Source organism: Oryctolagus cuniculus, chromosome 12 (genome assembly GCF_964237555.1).
Source record: "Oryctolagus cuniculus chromosome 12, mOryCun1.1, whole genome shotgun sequence".
Taxonomy (NCBI): Eukaryota; Metazoa; Chordata; class Mammalia; order Lagomorpha; family Leporidae; genus Oryctolagus; species Oryctolagus cuniculus.
In genome coordinates this window covers 36,604,401-36,622,938 of record NC_091443.1, presented here as the reverse complement: position 1 = coordinate 36,622,938, position 18,538 = coordinate 36,604,401, and the positions used below count along the sequence as shown (strand labels likewise).

The following is an 18,538-nucleotide window of genomic DNA, read 5'->3' as shown; positions in this document are numbered from 1 at the left end:
CACAATAATTTTTTTAACAGCACCTTTCGAAGAAGAGGAAATTGTCTGAAGGGAATTCAATATATTAGTCTTAAGGATGCTCCATGAGATAGTATCAGTTAACACTTTAAAGGCTTTTTTTTTAAAGTGATTAATAATTTGAGGAATGCATTCAACATAGGGAAAGACATCACAGATAAGAACCAACCAGAAGCCTTGCAGCCAAAGAATTCAGTGAAGAACTACAACAAGAGAGTAGATCAAGCAGAAAAAAAGGATTTCTGAACATGAAGAAGGACTTTAAGCCTCAATTTCCTTGTTTGTAGAAAGCAGACAATAATGATGGGTACCTACTACATAATAAAAAGTCATAGGGTGGGGCCAGCGCTGTGACACAGAGGGTTAACACCCAGGCCTGAAGCGCCGGCATCCCATATGGGCACCGGTTCTAGTCCCAGCTGCTCCTCTTCCAATCCAGCTCTCTGCTATGGTCTGGGAAAGCAGGGGATGGCCCAAGTCCTTGGGCCCCTGCTCCCACATGGGAGACTTGGAAGAAGCTCCTGGCTCCTGGCTTCGGATTGGTGCAGTTCCGGCCATTACGGCCATCTAGGGAATGAACCATCAGACGGAATACCTCTCACTCTCTCTCTTCTCTCTCTCTCTGTGTAACTCTGACTTTCAAATAAATAAATAATAAATCTTTAAAAAAAAGTCATAGGGCAAGGCCTCCAGTGACAATGATGACAGCCAACTCTTAACAGGGCATTTATTAAGTAGTGGGCAGTGTTCTAAGCAATCACAATCAGTTCATTTTCACACTTCTAAGAGCTGGATACTATCATTTTCTCTATTGTGTAGCAGGGGAAGCAGGCTCAGGAAGTTTAGGAAATGTGCCCAGAGTAACTCAGTCATGGACAGTGAAGCTGAGCCTTGAACCGAGGCAGTGTCCCAGATGCTGAGCTCCTACCCACTTCCTAGGGCCAATTTTCTGCTCTTGGCATTTGTGCTTGGGTAGAGTCAACTTCAGTGGGCTTTTTTCTTTAGAAGACACGAACTATATCTGCTTTCCTTACTAGATGAAAATGTATCTGATTATGCACTTGAAAAAAAAATTTCTGAACCTGAACTGTTGAATTACTCCTACTGGACATAGGAAATACTCAGACCTTTATGCTTAGAAATAGGTGACACAGGCCGGCGCCGCGGCTCACTAGGCTAATCCCCCACTTTGCGGTGCCGGCACACCGGGTTCTAGTCCCAGTTGGGGCGCCGGATTCTGCCCCGGTTGCCCCTCTTCCAGTCTAGCTCTCTGCTGTGGCCAGGGAGTGCAGTGGAGGATGGCCTAAGTACTTGGGCCCTGCACCCCATGGGAAACCAGGATAAGTATCTGGCTCCTGCCATCGGATCAGCGCGGTGCGCCGGCCATTGGAGGGTGAACCAACGGCAAAGGAAGACCTTTCTCTCTGTCCCTCTCTCTCACTGTCCACTCTGCCTGTAAAAAAAAAAAAAAAAAAAAAAAAAAAAAAAGTGACACACACTATTTCTAAGGCTTACCAAAGCTGTTTATCCTCACAGGAGATCTCCACTCATTTGATAAGTAATTCATTCAAGCATGAAAACTGGCACAATGGTTAAAGTGTCACTTAATGTAACTACTTCCCATACAGGAATGCCTGGTTCGAGTCCCAGCTCCACTTCCAATCCAACTTTCTGCCAATGCATACCCTGAGAAAACAGAAGGTTATGGCTCAAGCTCTTGGGCTGCTGTCACCGATGTGGGACACCCAGATTGAATTCTTGGCTTTAGCCTGGCCTAGCCATGTCTGTTTGTAGGCATTTGGAGAGTGAACCAATGGAAGGGAGCTCTCTCTCTCTCCCTCCCCCCTCCCTTAAATAAAATTTAAGATTTTGAGAAAAAAGAAAACTGACTAGAATTGAGAGAATTTTTAACACTTTACAAATTTAACACTTTAGAATCTCCCACTACAGATATACTTTCTGACATAAATTACCTTGAGTGTGGTTCCTGTGCTTTTGCTGAATAAAGAGTAGCACCATGCTTTAAATGTGTATTTAGATCATGAACAAAATGAAGATGTGATCAAATTATATGTTCTACTAGAAATTAAAGGTCAAAAATGCAGTCAGTCCTGGAAAAGTTAGGAGGTAGCAAAATAAAAAATCCACCCAGCCTGTTTTGTGCTCTAGAGCACATCTTTTGAAAGAATTGACTTAAAGAGCAAATAAAAAAATTTCCATGTGTTTATCATTTCCTTCTGAGAACTCGGACTTTAAAGGTTTTCATGCATGATATAGAGCTAAAGTAATTCCTAGCTTTATACCTTTTCAGCAAATTATTTTTTATATTTGGGGTCCAATTACTTCATACAGGAGTAAAGATAGCTTTCAAAATTCAAAGACTAAAGCAGGGGTGTTGATAGAAAAAAAAATCACATAAATGATTGGAAGTGTTCAGAATTTAAAGTGGAGAAGAAAGGTATTAAAAGATTTTTCTGTCTTACGTAGTGGGCACTGCCTCCCTGCGGTGAAAACATGCTAGTGCCTTCGATGTATAATCACTTCTTAATTGCAGTTTAATTTATCCTTTCTAACTTGTTACTCTGAACTATTTCCTTCTTTATTTTTAGTACATTTTTATTTTCTTTCCTTAGCCATTCTCTCTTTTGTTCACTGAAAGCTTAATAATGTAAAAAAGTGACTTAAAGCATTCACTCAATTCAGTAATTCTACAAAGACAAGTAAACAGAAAGTGAAAATAATGCAGAGAAATGTAAAGACATGTCTCAAAACAAAAGGGCACAAGTTTTGTTTCGAGATCTCTCTGAAGTTTAATAGAAAGAAGACTTGGCTACAAATAAAATTGCAACACCGACTTTGTTAAATCATAAGATTCAGAAATAAAGGACATACACTATAAAGTATGACTCATCTAACACATGGGGAAGATTTTTCGTTGATTATTTGAGCTGAAATTTTGGTTTGTTGCAGGGAAGTTCCTTTCAAGAATACACAATTAAATGCTTTATGCCGCTCTTTCTACCGATATGCACCTGGTAGGCTAGTTCCATTCCTAACATTTTAGAGTCATCAGCAGCTGATATTTTTAGCACAAGGCATTGCTCTATAAATTATTTTTATCTCTAGCCTATCAGCATTTATTTAACCTACATACTATTGCATAGAAAACGTTAACCAATAATATCCCTGAACTATTTTTTAGACACCAGTACCAAAAAACATCACTGATGCTATACAAGGAGTCAGAGAGCTTTGCAAGGGAGTGTCCACTTTTGGCTCAAACTCCAAGCAAGGAGGGACTCTTTTCATTAAAACGTCTTTCCCATGGCTACAGTCCACAAAGAATCCCTCCTGCTACACTGCAGATCAGCAGCAGAAAAGCCATAAACACACAATATTCTACAGAATGATGCAGCATCATGTCATCATTTTCATTAACAAGAAGAATGGACAAATGGTCTTGCCCAGGGAGGCTGGTGCTATGGTGTAGTTGGCTAAGCCTCCTCCTGCAGTGCTGGCAATCCCATATGTGTGTCAGTTCATGGCCCAGCTGTTCCTCTTCCGAGCCTGCTCTCTGCTTATGGCCTAGGAAAGCAGTAGAAGATGGCTCAAGTGGTTGGGCCCTTGCACCTTCATGAGAGACCCAGAAGAAGCTCCTGGCTGCTGGCTTCCAATCAGCCCACCTCCAGCCATTGCAGCCATTTGAGCAGTGAACCAGCAGAAGAAAGACTTCTCTCTCTGGCTCTCCTTCTATCTGCCTGTAACTCAAATAAATAAAGTAAAATCTTTCAGGGGGCTGGCCCTGTGGCGTAGCTTGTAAAGCCACCACCTGCGGTGCTAGTATCCCATATGGCTGCTGGTTCGAGTCCAGCTGCTCCACTTCCCATCCAGTTCTCTCCTATGGTCTGGGAACGCAGTAGAAGACCTGGGAAAGGTGGCCCCTGTGTAGAGGGACCCAGAGGAAACTCCAGGCTCCTGGCTTCGGATCGGCCAAGCTCTGAACTTTGCAGCCATTTGAGGAGAGAACCAGCAGATGGAGGAGATTCTCTCTCTCTCTCTCCCCCTCCCTCCCTCCCTCTCTCCCACCTTTCCTCTCTTCCTTCCTCCTTCTGTGTAACTCTGCCTTTCAAACTAGTAAATAAATCTTTAAAAAAAAATAGGCAATTTAAAAAAAATTACCTTGTCCAGTATTTTGGAGGCAAGCACAGCTTTTCATTAGAATTAGTTGATAAGGGCAGGCATTTAGCCTACTGCTTAAGATACCTGTGTCCTGGGGCTGGCGCTGTGGCACAGCAGGTTAACACCCTGGCCTGAAGCGCCGGCATCCCATATGGGTGCTGGTTCTCGTCCCGGCTGCTCCTCTTCCGATCCAGCTCTCTGCTGTGGCCCTGGAGGGCAGTGGAAGATGGCCCAAGTCCTTGGGCCCCTGTACCCGCATGGGAGACCTGGGAGAGGCTCCTGGCTCCTGGTGCAGCTCTGGCCATTGCAGCCATCTGAGGAGTAAACCAGCAAGTGAAAGACCTCTCTCTCTGTCTCTCTCTCTCTCTTTCAAATAAATTAAATAAATCTTTGAAAAAAAAAAAAAAGATACCTGTGGCATTCACTGGAGTACTAATATTTGATATCTAACTCCAGCTTCCTGCTGATGCAGGCCAGGCCCTGGGAGGCAGCAGTGATGGTTCAAGTAACTGAGTTTCTAATACTCACAAGGGAGACCTGAATTGTGTTCTTGGTTTCTGGCTGCAACAGGGCTCAGCCCCAGACACTACAGGCAATTGGAGACTGAACCAGCAAAGGGGAGCATGGATGCTCTTCCTTTCACTTTCTTTTCAAGGAATAAATAAAAATTATAAAAAGAATTAGTTGATAAAAACTCTTAAAATTTGATTTGAACATTTATAAGCAAATCCTCTGACTAGAAAAGGATCTAAAATAAGAACAGCGTATCCTAGAGAAAATATGGGGGAACAATTGGGTAGATAAACTAAAAAGAAAATCTTCATTTCCAGGGCCATGAGTACATAGGAGAACAGAACTATTCTCAAGATGGACTGATTGCCGGCGCTGCGGCTCACTAGGCTAATCCTCCGCCTTGCGGCGCCGACACACTGGGTTCTAGTCCCGGTCGGGGCGCCGGATTCTGCCCCGGTTGCCCCTCGTCCAGGCCAGCTCTCTGCTGTGGCCAGGGAGTGCAGAGGAGGATGGCCCAAGTGCTTGGGCCCTGCACCCCATGGGAGACCAGGAGAAGCACCTGGCTCCTGCCATCGGATCAGTGTGGTGCGCCGGCCACAGCGCGCTGGCCGCGGTGGCCATTGGAGGGTGAACCAACGGCAAAGGAAGACCTTTCTCTCTGTCCCTCTCTCTCACTGTCCACTCTGCCTGTCAAAAAAAAAAAAAAAGATAGACTGATTAAGAAATATCCTCAGGGGCCAGCATCATGACATAGCAGGTAAAGCTGCCACCTGTAAAGCAGGCATCGCATACAGGTGCTGGTTTATGTCCCAACTGCTCCACTTTTGATTCAGCTCCCTGCTAACGTGCCTGTGGAACACTGCCAAGTGACTGGGCCCCTGCCACCCTTGTGGGAGACCCAGAAGAAACTCCTGGTTCCTGGCTTCAGCCTGATGCAGCACTGGGCATTGCAGCCATCTGGGAAGTGAACTAGCAAGTAGAAAATTTCTTTCTATGTTGCTCCTTCTCTCTTTCAAACTAAATAAGTAAATCTTAAAAAGATGAAGTATCCCAGAGAGAAGAACCAGAAAGGAACTCTGCTCAGCAGCAAGTGGCTTGGAATAAGGTATTAAGATAACCCAGAGAGCAGATCCCAAGTGAGTGGCGAGACAGACCACCATTCAGAAACAGATGAGGAATGCATGTTTCCCACCTAGCACATGACTAGCCATTGTTCAGCTGGGCCAGGTCTATGAGCTAGAGTGATCTAAGTTTATTAGATAAGTGTGACTCAAGTATCCCAAGCATCCCAAGCATTTAGATGAGATACTCAACCTGTGCTATGCCATTTTAGATGAGACTTGAGTGCACGATGCAGAGATTGCCAAGGGACAACTGTACAATGTTAAGGATTTGAGTACTTTATACAGGTTAACTTTGGATTCATTTATTAAGAGATTTTACCTGTTATAGGAACAGAGCCATATGTAACATATAGCATAGCTACATTATTAATCACATTCTATGATTACATTCTTCTTAACAAATAAAAGTAAGCTCTGGACATGTTTAAACATATCTCTATTTGACAATCACAGCTTCAATAACCTGTTTAATCATAAGAAATCCTCACATTCTCCCACAGAGTTATTATTTTGTGGAAGGTCTCACAGAAAGGTGATTTCTTCAGTTGGTTTCTGACACAACAGATACTCGAGTTAGGAAGCTAACGGTACTGACTTAGAAGTGAAAAGTGCATATGGAGAAGCAGATATGGCTTTTAACTTACAGGCTGAGTAAGCACAACTGGTGCACTGGAATGTTCTTTCCAGACAACCCACAATAATAAAAGACTACCTCCTTGAAATCATGCTGGACACTAGACTCCAAATGGAAACTCAGGATTACAGTCATTTACAATAAGCCATGTCAGAAGTGTATATGGCTCTCAGTTAGTAATGTAATTGAAAAGACCCAACACATTTGATGATGAGAAAAGCCACCACCCAACAAATGAAAAAGCAGGAGTCCTCAGTCCAAAATCAGTCCAGAGGCAGTCAAATTTATTTTTCTAACTCCAAGTAGAGTCATATTTATCTATTCTGTAATGATTATCTAATCACTTAATAAGCATGCCTAATTCAGAATATTTCATTACATGCCTTGGCAATCTATTTCATGCTCCCTCTCCACCAAAAATGGGAGAAATCTCCCTTAAAATAACTGAAGACAATTATAAGTTAAGCCATTTCGCGATTTATTACTCAGCATCTTATTTTCTCAATATCCCTATTACAATATAAAATCTAATTCTGGGTATTATCAAAATCCCGAATTCAATGAAAACATCCTCTTCAGTTACATGATGTTGTACTACCACTAATATTTCAGCAACTTGATAGCCTTTTTAGTAGAAAGGGTATTTTTTGCTGAAAAAATATATTTGGTAAATCAGTGGGCTCAATGTTCTCACTAAAAATAGAATTTTAGAGTTAAACATTGCTGTCTCTCAGGGTCTGTGTTAGCAAGAATCTGGAATGAGTGGAGCAGTGACTCAAATCCGGGCACTCTGATATGGCATGTGGGCATCCCAACTAGTGGCTTACCTGCTAAGCCAAACACCTGCTTCAGGTTTAAGTTTTATCATCCCATCCAGGAATTCAAAACAATGTCAATGAAAAAAATACTCCAAATTAAAAAAAAAAAAAAAAAAAAAAAAAAACCACCTTCTATTGCTTTAAGATCTATACAATCACTAAGATTGCAGCCAAGTTTTAATATGCATGTTTTTGTAACTTAACACATATTCAGAGAAATCCCAGTTACATAATCTGATCCCAACATTAAGCCTAGACCACCTGTAGTTTTAATAGTCTAACAAAAGAGAAAGAATGGGCCAGCGCTGTAGCTCACTTGGTTAATCCTCCACCTGCAGCGTCGGCACCCCGGATTCTAGTCCCAATTGGGGCGCCGGGTACTAGTCCCGGTTGGGGCACCGGATTCTATCCTGGTTGCTCCTCTTCCAGTCCAGCTCTCTGTGGCCCAGGAGGGCAGCAGAGGATGGCCCAAGTGCTTGGTCCCTGCACCCGCATGGGAGACTGGAAGGAAGCACCCGGCTCCTGGCTTCAGATGGGCGCAACGCCAGCCGTAGCGGCCATTAGGGGAGTGAACCAACAGAAGGAAGATCTTCCTCTCTGTCTCTCTCACTGCCTACAACTCTGCCTGTCAAATAAAAAAAAAAAAGAGAGAAAGAATGAACAGAAAAGAGAGAATAGTTTAATTTCATAAGGTAATCTATTAAAAGCCAGTAAGAGAAACAGAAACATCTGTAATGTTCTTTGATAAAATGTGAGAAGGATATAAATCAAGGACATGCATAAAAAGTATATATGCATGTATTTTGAGGAAACAGAAAATGAAGATAAAAAATGTAAAGATAAGCATTAGAGAGCAAACAATACCAACTTGTTAGGATTGTTGGAAAAACAAATTAAAATATTATACTCATTTAAAATAAAACCAATTGCAATAAGCCACAGAATTTAATTTGTAGCAACTAATAAAAAACTAGTTACCTGTCTCCAGTGCCAACTTTTCAACTGTATCCCTTGTACATTTTCCTAAGGAAAGCTGGGGTCCAATTTGATGCACAGGATACATCATTGCCAGGCCAAAGTGCTGGGGTTCGATTGTGTAAGGTTTGTATTTCGTAACTAGCACTCCTGTGCACAATATGGAAAGGGAGTGAATTGAAGGAGGAATGAGAAAAGGAGACTGGGAAAAGCAGGCTGTTTATGGGGCTAATTCACTCAACCAGGTGAGACACGATGAAGGTAGAACAACAGCAAGAGGCAGGACAGTAAATTGATTAGGGAGATACCAAAGAGATATAGAAGAGTTAGCAGATCTCAGTTACTGAAGACACTGAGGAAAGTTAAAGCTGAAAATGATTGGTCTCCAGCTTGAACTGGACAAGTACATTCATTAGATGCTGTCTCCCACCTAGGGAGTATGAGAGGGGAGTTTATCCAGTGGGAAACTGGATTGAGAAATGTCAGGACAGTTGGAAAAAAAAAAAAAAAAAGAAGAAACTTATCCCATTACTCCGGAATATAAGTGTACACAGACAAGGCCTAAGGTCATGTCAAGAGAGCAGGTCAACAGAGCTGCAAGGGTCAAGAATGAATTCCAAAACAGTTCTGGGCCATACACAAACACCTCTCATTGCTGGCAGCAATTTAGTAAATTTCTTTAGCCCCAAGTTGCTTAAAAGGTGCTTGGATCCTCTCAAAATTCCTATGCTGAAATTTTTATCCCATGTCACATTAAAAAGTGGAGCCTCCAGGAGGTGAGAGCTCAGCCCTCATGAGTGGGTTGGGTATCTAAATACTTGCATTTGTGGATTTTAACTTTTTTGGAGCACCAAAACAAACATATTTTAGTTCCATTTTCTGTGAACTTTTAGCAGTGGCCTCACTATAGGCCAGAGTGTGTTCACCCCCCTCCCTTGTGAAGACACTCAGAAGGCACCAGCTATGCAGCAGAGCCCCCACCAGACACTGATTATACTGGCACCTTGACCTGATACTTTCCAGCTACTAGAACTGTGAGAAATAAATGTCTGTTGCTTGTAAACTGCCAAGTCTAAGGCAATGTTATAGCTGCTCAAACAGACTAACACAAAGGGTAACAAGCTAAACATATTTTTCAACTGTCTAAACAGCTAGTAATTTAGTGGTAGCGGAACTATGCTAAGAAAATGACCCACAGTGTTTTCTTTAAAATGGTAAGCTGGGGCCGGCACTGTGGCGCAGCGGGTTAACGCCCTGGCCTGCAGTGCTGGCATCCCATATGGGCGCCAGTTCGAGACCCGGCTGATCCACTTCCAATCCAGCTCTCTGTTATGGCCTGGGAAAGCAGTGGAAGATGGCCCAAGTCCTTGGGCCACTGCATCCATGTGGGAGATCTTGAAGAAGCTCCTGGCTTCGGATCGGCACAGCTCCAGCCATTGCGGCCAATTGGGGAGTGAACCAGCTGACCTCTCTCTCTCTCTCTCTCTTTCTCTCTGTTTCTCTGCCTCTCCTCTCTCTGTGTAACTCTTTCAAATAAATAAATAAATCTTTAAAAAAAATAAAATAAAATAAAATGGTAAGCTAAGAGTATGGTGATGGGGCCAGCACCGTGGCTTAACAGTTAAAGCCATTGCCTGCGGTGACGGCATCCCAATGGGTGCCGGTTTGAGTCCTGGTTGCCCTACTTCCCACCCAGCTCCCTGCTAACACACCTGGGAAAGCAGTGGAAGACGGCCCAAATGCTTGGGCCCCTGCACCCATGTGGAAGACCTGGAAGGAATTTCTGGCTCCTGGTTTCAAATCAGCCCAACTCTGGCCACTGCAGCCATTTGGGGAGTGAACCAGCAGAAGGAAGATATCTCTCTGTCTCTCCCTTTCTAACTCTGCCTTTCAAATAAATAAGTAAATCTTTAAATTAAAAAAAAAAAAGTATGCTACATTTGTTCATCCTTATCCCTTAAATACAGAGGTACTTTATGCACCTTACACTGCAATTGACTTAGAAGTAGAGGACAGTTTAGGAGTATCATCTTACCACTTAAAACAAGAAACAGCATCCTTAAAAGACATTACAAAGGGACAGGCAAGTTAAGCATATGTTATCATCACAGGGTCATTCCTCAACTCAAAACATGTGAGCTCCCAAACACTGCCTTAAAGCAAAAATGATGCTACTTTTGGGGTGATGAAAATGCTTTAAAATTGATTGTGCTGGTTACCTAACTCCATGAAACTACCAATGTATGTGAATTATATTTCAATAATAAAGCTATTTAGGCCGGTGCTGCAGCTCACTTGGCTAGTCCTCCGCCTGCGGCACTGGCACCCTGAGTTCTAGTCCCGGTCGGGGCACCGAATTCTGTCCCGGTTGCTCCTCTTCCAGGCCAGCTCTCTGCTGTGGCCTGGGAAGGCAGTGGAGGATGGCCCAAGTGTTTGGGCCCTGCACCCGCATGGGAGACCAGGAGGAAGCACCTGGCTCCTGGCTTTGGATCAGTGCAGTGCACCGGCCGCAGCACCCTTTGGGGGGGTGAACCAATGGAAAAAGGAAGACCTTTCTCTTTTTCTCTCTCGCTGTCTAACTCTGCCTGTCAAAATAATAACAATAATAATAATAAAGCCATTTTAAAAAATGAATCATTTTTCAATCCACTAATAGATTTTTTTTAAGATTTATTTATTTGAAAGGCAGAGTTAGACACACACACAGGCACACATACAGAGAGAGAGATCTTCTGTCCACTGGTTCATTCCCCAAATGGTCATAGAAGGAGGGGCAGAGACTCCTGGAAGCCAGGAACCAGGAAATCCATTAGGGTCTCCAACATGGGAGTAAGAGCCCAAGCACTTCGCCATCTTCGGCCGCTTTCCCAGGAAAATTAGCAGGGAGCTGGATAGGAAGTGAAGCAGCAGGGACTCGAATCTGCACCCATATGGGCAACAGCTTAGCCCACTGTAGCACAACACAGACCCCCCTCCCCCCACTAATAGATTTTAAATGCTATAATCTACCTTAGGCTTCTTAGACTTTCTTAGATTTCAAAATTACCAAAACAACAGAGAAAAGTGTATTTTATTGGCATTTAGGCCTAGCATAGTTCAATTCAAATAAAATGGAACAAGGCAATTTATTTAAGCTAACTGAATATAACATATAAACCATTTTAACTTTGTTTTATCATATGATTGTGTTCATGCAAGTACAATCATCCAAACTGTCTTTCTAAGCATATATCATAGCACCACCTTTTATCTGCAGTACTTGATAGGTAAATTTCATTGTCAAAACATTTCAGGCTTTAGTGATGTAAACATGTTTGCTACAAGTAACCTTTAAAAGGTAAAAGTGAATGATACTAATGAATATATCAAGATAGAACAGATAGAACCACATAATATAATTAAACAAACATTATATAATACTGTTTCAATAAGAATCACAACTTAATATATTTCAGAAAGGAAGCAAAAATAAAATGTGTAAACTCCCAAAATAGTGTTAAAAATACTGAAGGATATAATGTAAAATTTATCTCAGTAAGACAAGGGGAAACAACAAAACCTTGCAATGAAAACCAAATTTGGTTTAGTAGGTACACCAAGCATTTTAATGCAAAGGCCTGCTAAAATGCACCCTGACACAACAGCTTATTATTCATCTCCTGTAAAAAAACTTACCAAGTTTTATCACCTTTGTTGGTTACTTTGTAGAAATTTCATATTTATTGTCAGTTGTGAGATTGTTACACCCAAAAAAACTTTTCATCTTTACATTGTTTGTGCAAATAATCAAAAACACTAAATTATTCTTTTGAAAATTAACATTAAAGCCAGATAATTCCTAAATAAATCATCATAAAAATAAATCTGCCTTAACAGGATAAGTACAAAAAAGTGTATATGTAAGTGCTGAAAATCACAGAAAATATCCAATGAATAAGCAAAAATGTTCACATTTATCATTACTACTCATATTGTTTCTTTCTGGCTTAAACTAGGAAGTTTTGAAATGGTCAGCAATGACATTCAGTGCCACTTTGGATTTGTCTTGCAATACACAAATAAGTTCTATTTGTCATAAAAGGCAGACTCTATTTTTATTCCTAAACATTATTAAACTATAAACACCTCAAAATTTTAAAACCAGATATAATACTGTGGTAAGCAAAACAAATTTGTTCTTAATGCTCTCATTATATAAGCTTCATCTACAAATGTGAACATTTTTCCAAATGTTGTCTGAAACCATACTAATAGAAAAAAAAGTCTAGCAAGATATCTGTTGTTTTCCACAGATAAACTGAAAAGCAAAACAATTTTAATTGAGATATTATTTCATCATTTTGAGTGTCTTGAACATGTTTAGCATTTCATGCGGCACTGGACACAGCAAGTTTCTTCAGATGATCCATAAATACTTGTAAACTAACGTCATCTGTGAGAATAGGTGCTCCAGATTCCTAGAGGGAAAAAAAAAGTATTTGCTATGATTACAACACAGTGATAACCTTGGACCGGATAAGCAATGTATAAACAAATGTCTAAAATACGTAAAGAAATCATTTTAAGTAAAATGTCTATGCCCTTGTTGAGTAAAAAAAGACTCTGAACTGGTCCTCATCCTGGTTCTTGAGGGAAGCTCGAAATACTTCGAATTCCCTGAGTAACAGGAATGTCACTGCTACTCACTGAGCACTCAGATCACACGTGAGTTTATGATGTGAGACGAGAAGGTTCTGGATGGCAAGAGAGCACCAGAAAGCCCAGATGTGATTGGAGCTGGAGCTTTCAGATAGCCTGAGCTCCTGCCTCTGTCTCTCCAGCATTTTAACAGAAACGTCAGCTGAGAGGAAGCAAATTCATAATGTCATTTCTAAAACAAACGTCCCAAGCTTTCAAGGAATTTTAAATCTATTTCTTTTGAGTTCCAATTAATTAACAAAAGTTAGAGAAAATTCCTAACAACCATTTTAACAAAAATTATGTTGACAGAACAACCCTCGTGACCCCAATCCACTAAGAATGCAATTTTAGGGCAGGCACTGTGCCGTGGCAAGTTAAGCTGTCACTTGGGAAGCCTTGCTGCTCTACTTCCACTTCAGCTTCTTATAATGTGCCTGGGAAGGCAGAGAAGATGGCTCAAATAATAGGTTCCCTGCACCCACATGGGAGACCCATATGGAGTTCCAGGCTCCTCGGCTTCAGCCTGGCCCAGCCCAGATTGTTGCAGGCATCTGGGAAGAGAAGCAGTAGATGGAAGATCTCTTTTGTCTGTCTCTCTCTGCCTTTCAAATAAATAAATACATAAATCTCTTAAAAAATGAAATTGTACTGTAGCAAGAATATGTATTTCTAGGTAATTTTTTATTAAATTTAAAATTTTTTTGAATTTATTTGACAGGTAGAGTTGTGGACAGTGAGAGAGAGAGACAGAGAGAGAGAGAGAGAGAGAGAGAGAGAGAAACTGGTCTTCCTTCCACTGGTTCACTCCCCAAATGGCCACTACGGCCAGCGCACCACGCTGATCCGAAGCCTGGAGCCTGGTGCTTCTCTTGGTCTCCTATGCGGGTGCAGGGCCCAAGCACTTGGGCCACTGCACTCCCTGGCCACAGCAGAGAGCTGGACTGGAAGAGGAACAACCGGGACAGAATCTGGCGCCCCAACTGGGACTAGAACCTGGTGTGCTGGTGCTGCAGGCGGAGGATTAGCCTATTGAGCCGCGGCACTGGCCTAAATTTTAAATTTTTCTTCTCACCCTCAAGTTCTTCTGTATTGATAAATATAGGGGCCAGTGATGTAGCACAGCAGGTTAAGCAATACCAGCATCACATACAGAGCACCAGTTCAAGTCCAGTTGTTCTGTTCCTAATTGAGCCCCCCTGCTTATGCACCTGGGAAGGCAGCAGATGACGGTCCAAGTACTTGGGCCCCTGCCACCCACGTGGGAGATCTGGATAGAGTTCAGGCTCCTGGCTTTGACCTGGCCCAAGTCCCAGGCCATTGCAGCCATTTGGGGAGGGAATCAGCAGATGGAAGATCAAACCCCTCCCCTCTCTGTTACTCTTTCAAATAAATAAAATAAATCCTTTAAAAATGTTCATATAAAAGTCTAAAACAAGAAAATTGATTTTCAGAAGAGATCAGCAAAATAGTGGCGAATATGAGATAAGAGTTAACAGTTCTTGTGGTTCTGGTCTAGTACAGCCATAGAGATCAGGCTCTCTGCCATAAATTTCCCTGAATAAAGGAAAATCAATTTTATGTCATGTCAGTTCATTCACAAGAACTTGAAGAACCTGACAAGGGAGGGAGGCAACAGCACTAGGATTAACAGCATTAAGTCTGGGGCCACACCGCCCGGGTACAAATTCCTGACTCTGCCACTTATTCCCCGACATCTATACACCTCCCCCATGATTTGGAGAAGTTACATAACCTGTGTCTGTCCTAGTTTCCTCAAATGTAAAATAAAGAGAACAGGATCTATCTCATATGTATTACAATGATTAAATATGACTTACACTGTATAAGGCAAACAGAATACTTCTCACATAGTAGGCACACACATGCTTAGGATATTTTCATTATTACTTCCTTTGAAAACCTATTATTTTAAACACTGATACACTTCTATTTATTCTACATTCAGAGTCAGAGAACTATAGGTCTCAAAAATGTGACCTAAAGCAGTAAAAACTCAGTGGCTCTTGCTCTAACTACTCCTGATTTTTTTTTTATTTTACTTATGTTTCCCACCTTAAATCACCCGATCCCAATCTATTTCCCCTACTTAACACAAAATAGATATGAAGTTTCTAGCTTATACACTACAGAAATCTTATTTAAAATTATAAATACTAGTGCCTAGCTCAAATTTGTTTCAAAAATTAGCAACTGTTTGTCTCGATTTTTTTTTAACGTCCCAATATTTTTTTCTCTTCAAAATATATCCAGGATTAGGCAGAAAGGTCCCAGCTTAGTCACTTAGTTATATGAAGCACTACAGCAACAAAGTTCTCCAGCACCCTGCCTACAAAGCAGTGTGACAGTGGTGCCCTCTTCAGGCCACTCATGGGTAATACCTCTCACTGGGTACTTGATTTCTGACCAGAAAAAAGAAAAGATGAAATGCCATTAATTTTTAGTGAAATGCGTTGGCTACCAAGTTAACTCACTAAATTAAAAATATCAAGTTATCTTAGAGATTAAAATATCAGAGTCTGAAGTCAGACAGGCTGGGTTATATCTGGATCCTCCAGTTTAGCTATGTGATCTTAGGTAAGTTACTTATGAAGCCTCAATTTCCTCTTCTGGAAAACAGGGTTAATAGCATCTACCACACACAAGTTTTTTAAATAATTAAAGTGCATAAAAATATCAGCATACCAGCAACAACAATATAAAGATTTAATCTATTAGTTATCATGATTACCTATAAAAATACTAACATAACTTCTTCTAAAAATTGTAGTCAATAAAGACCTTTGTTTATACCTTTTGTGCCCCTACTTTCAGAGAGTAATAATTAAACTTCCAAGTGTAACACAGGTTTCCTTTCCTGTGTTAAATATCTTTAGAAAGAGACTGTTCTATCCACTGATATCAGTGAAAACTAATAGCTAAAATTTACTGAGTATTACTGTCCAAATCAAGCATAAATTACTATTAAACTCTGCAGACAAAGAAATTAACTTGCAGAGTCTACATCCTTAACTACCAGCCCAGAATGATGCCTTTCCACGTTTAACAACTCAATAAGTTCTTTGTAAGTCTACCAACTACATCACCACATTGTAATTTAAACCCAGAGAAATGAGAAACAAGTCATTATTTCCATGAACTATAATTACAAACTAAACCATGCTCAAATGCAAATCTAGACACAAACAAGTATGTTTTATCTGGTCTGTGTTGTGTTGGTTTTCATTTTTTTTTTTTTAACTTAATTATGGAAAGGGCAATAATCAGGTACAGGAGAACAGCAACTGCCTCCTTTAGAGAAGGATTTGCGAACTCTCCACACAAACCCTCATTCACCACAGTCCCCGGACTCCCGGGTCTGCTTCCAGATACTCAGTGCCAGGTTTTCTTAAATCCAGACGGCTTCACCCATTTGTTGCTCACCTGGACCCTACATGCATTCCATGTCTGGCCCTTGACAAATAACTATTTTAGTCTAATTTAACTTTCCCTTTCCATGTTGATCAACTATTACTTCCTTAAACTGCATGGACTGATGCTACTTCTCTATCCTATTGTGATTTCATTCTTTGCATAACTATACATAAGTTCCCCTTAAGTTGCAGCATTTGGAACTAAAACCAATACTCAATTGCCAAGACTAAGTATAATGAAAAGGCTGGTTCATGATACATTTGGTATACCAATCTTCCACATGATAGCATTGTACTTGACTTTTTCTGCCCCCAGCAAGTGGAATAGGGTAGAGGATTATATTGAGAGTGTGTATGTGTATGTATTATAGGAACATAGCTTTTTCTCTTTTATCTGTACCCTTTTCCAAACTTCTATGATTAAGCTCCTTTTCTTGCTATAAAGACTCTCATCTTTCAGGACTTTCAGATCTTGCATTCAACTTATCTCTTAACTCCTAACCAACTCTACACTCTTCCACACTCTATTCTCCACTCTCAAGTCCTGTTCTGTTATACTCAATATTTACTATGTTTAAGGTATTGTGGGAAACCAAAAATGAAAATCATACAGGTATTTCTCTTAGTAATGTATAATCTAAAAGGAGAAATAAGTGCCTCAAAAAATGTTTAGAATAAAAAAGGAAGACAAGGCAAGGACATTGCACAAATTCAATCATGCAATCATATTCAAAGAAAGAGGTCTTAATCCCAGTTATTGCTTCATTTATCTTCAACCCAACCTGGATCTCATAGTTGGTCAATCAACATTGCCCCCAATTATTCTACTCCCTTTCTAACATGCTCATCTTTCTCATCCCCAGTACTAAATTATCCCCAAGTCTTCCATCTTGGATCCAGTGCCTGAACCATAAAGCATGGTTGAGAAACTTTTTGGAAGTATGCTATAAAAATTGTTAGTAAATAAAATGAGCCCTCATACTGATATAAAAACCTCTTAATCATCTTCTATTGATTTCTTATATTCCTTAATCGTTTCATTTTCCAGTCCTTAACCTCACCTTGCTCACTCTTAGCAAATAATGTATTACTGAAAGAAAGGTAAATATCCAACAGGTATTTACTCTCCACTTCAAAATTTGGCTTCACCCTTCTCATTTCTTGCCTTTTTAAAAATCTTTAATAATAGGCTGGTATTGTAGTGTAGTGGGCAAAGCTGCCGCCTGCAGTGTCAGCATCCCATATGGTGCCAGTTCGAGTCCCAGCTGCTTCACTGCAGATCCAGCTCTCTGCTCTGGCCAGGGAAAGCAGAAGACAGCCCAAGTGCTGTGTATTATATACTTTATTGCTTTTGGTTTCTAGGGTGTGGTGCCACACTTGGAATATGAAGATTCTGTCCATTCAATAGGATTATTTTTCTTCCCCTATGTTGTCAAATACTGTTTTCTACTCATTTTTTTCCATTACTTTTCCAATAATGGAAAAATTTATTACTAAATACATAGGAGGAAAAATATACCTCTCACTAAAATGACGAACTGCAAATACACAGAGAAATAACTTTTAAGACCTGCTATTTATACTTACCTGTCCCCAGGCATACATATTATTATGGGTCTGTGAAGGGTTGACTTTTGAAAGCAGAAAACGGGCCTTAAAAGCAAAGAAGAAATAATATTATCTATTAGAAATATATTTAGTTAACAGTAGCTCAATAAATACATTATAACATGTATAATCAATTTTATTTAACAGGTATTAGTATATTTTTTTAAAGTGCAACTTTTAAAAATATTAAGTAAATTTTAAATTGTATAGACTACTATTATAAATAGTAAATGTGGGGCTGATGCTGTGGCATAGTGGGTAAAGCCACCTACCACAGTGCCAGTGTCCCAAATGGGCCCAGTTCAAGGCCCAGCTGCTCCACTTCGATCTAGCTCTCTACTGTGGTCTGGGAAAGCAGTGGAAGATGGCCCAAGTCCCTGGGCCCCTGCACCCATGTGGGAGACCCGGAAGAAGCTCCTAGCTCTCAGCTTTCAATCAGTGCAGCTCCAACCATTGCGGCCAACCAGGGAGTCAACCATGGGATGGAAGACACCCCCCCCCCCGCCTTCTCTGCCTCTCCTTCTCTCTCTGTGTAACTCTGAATTTCAAGTAAAATAA

The 18,538-nt window shown here is 40.8% G+C and overlaps 1 protein-coding gene across 2 annotated transcripts in view; it reads right to left on the bottom strand.

Annotated features, from left to right (window-relative positions):
• Positions 1-11,313: 11,313 nt before the first annotated feature.
• The window catches only part of SEC23A (SEC23 homolog A, COPII coat complex component), a 65,991-nt gene continuing 58,766 nt past the window's right edge, over positions 11,314-18,538 (bottom strand). For both annotated transcript variants that reach the window (XM_008269515.4, XM_051822180.2), the window contains exons 19-20: positions 17,960-18,025; positions 11,314-12,718 (exon numbers count right to left, since the gene is read on the bottom strand). In XM_008269515.4, coding sequence (XP_008267737.1) covers positions 12,629-12,718; positions 17,960-18,025 — 156 coding nt within the window. In that variant the 3' untranslated portion in view covers positions 11,314-12,628. The remainder of the gene's footprint in view (positions 12,719-17,959; positions 18,026-18,538) is intronic.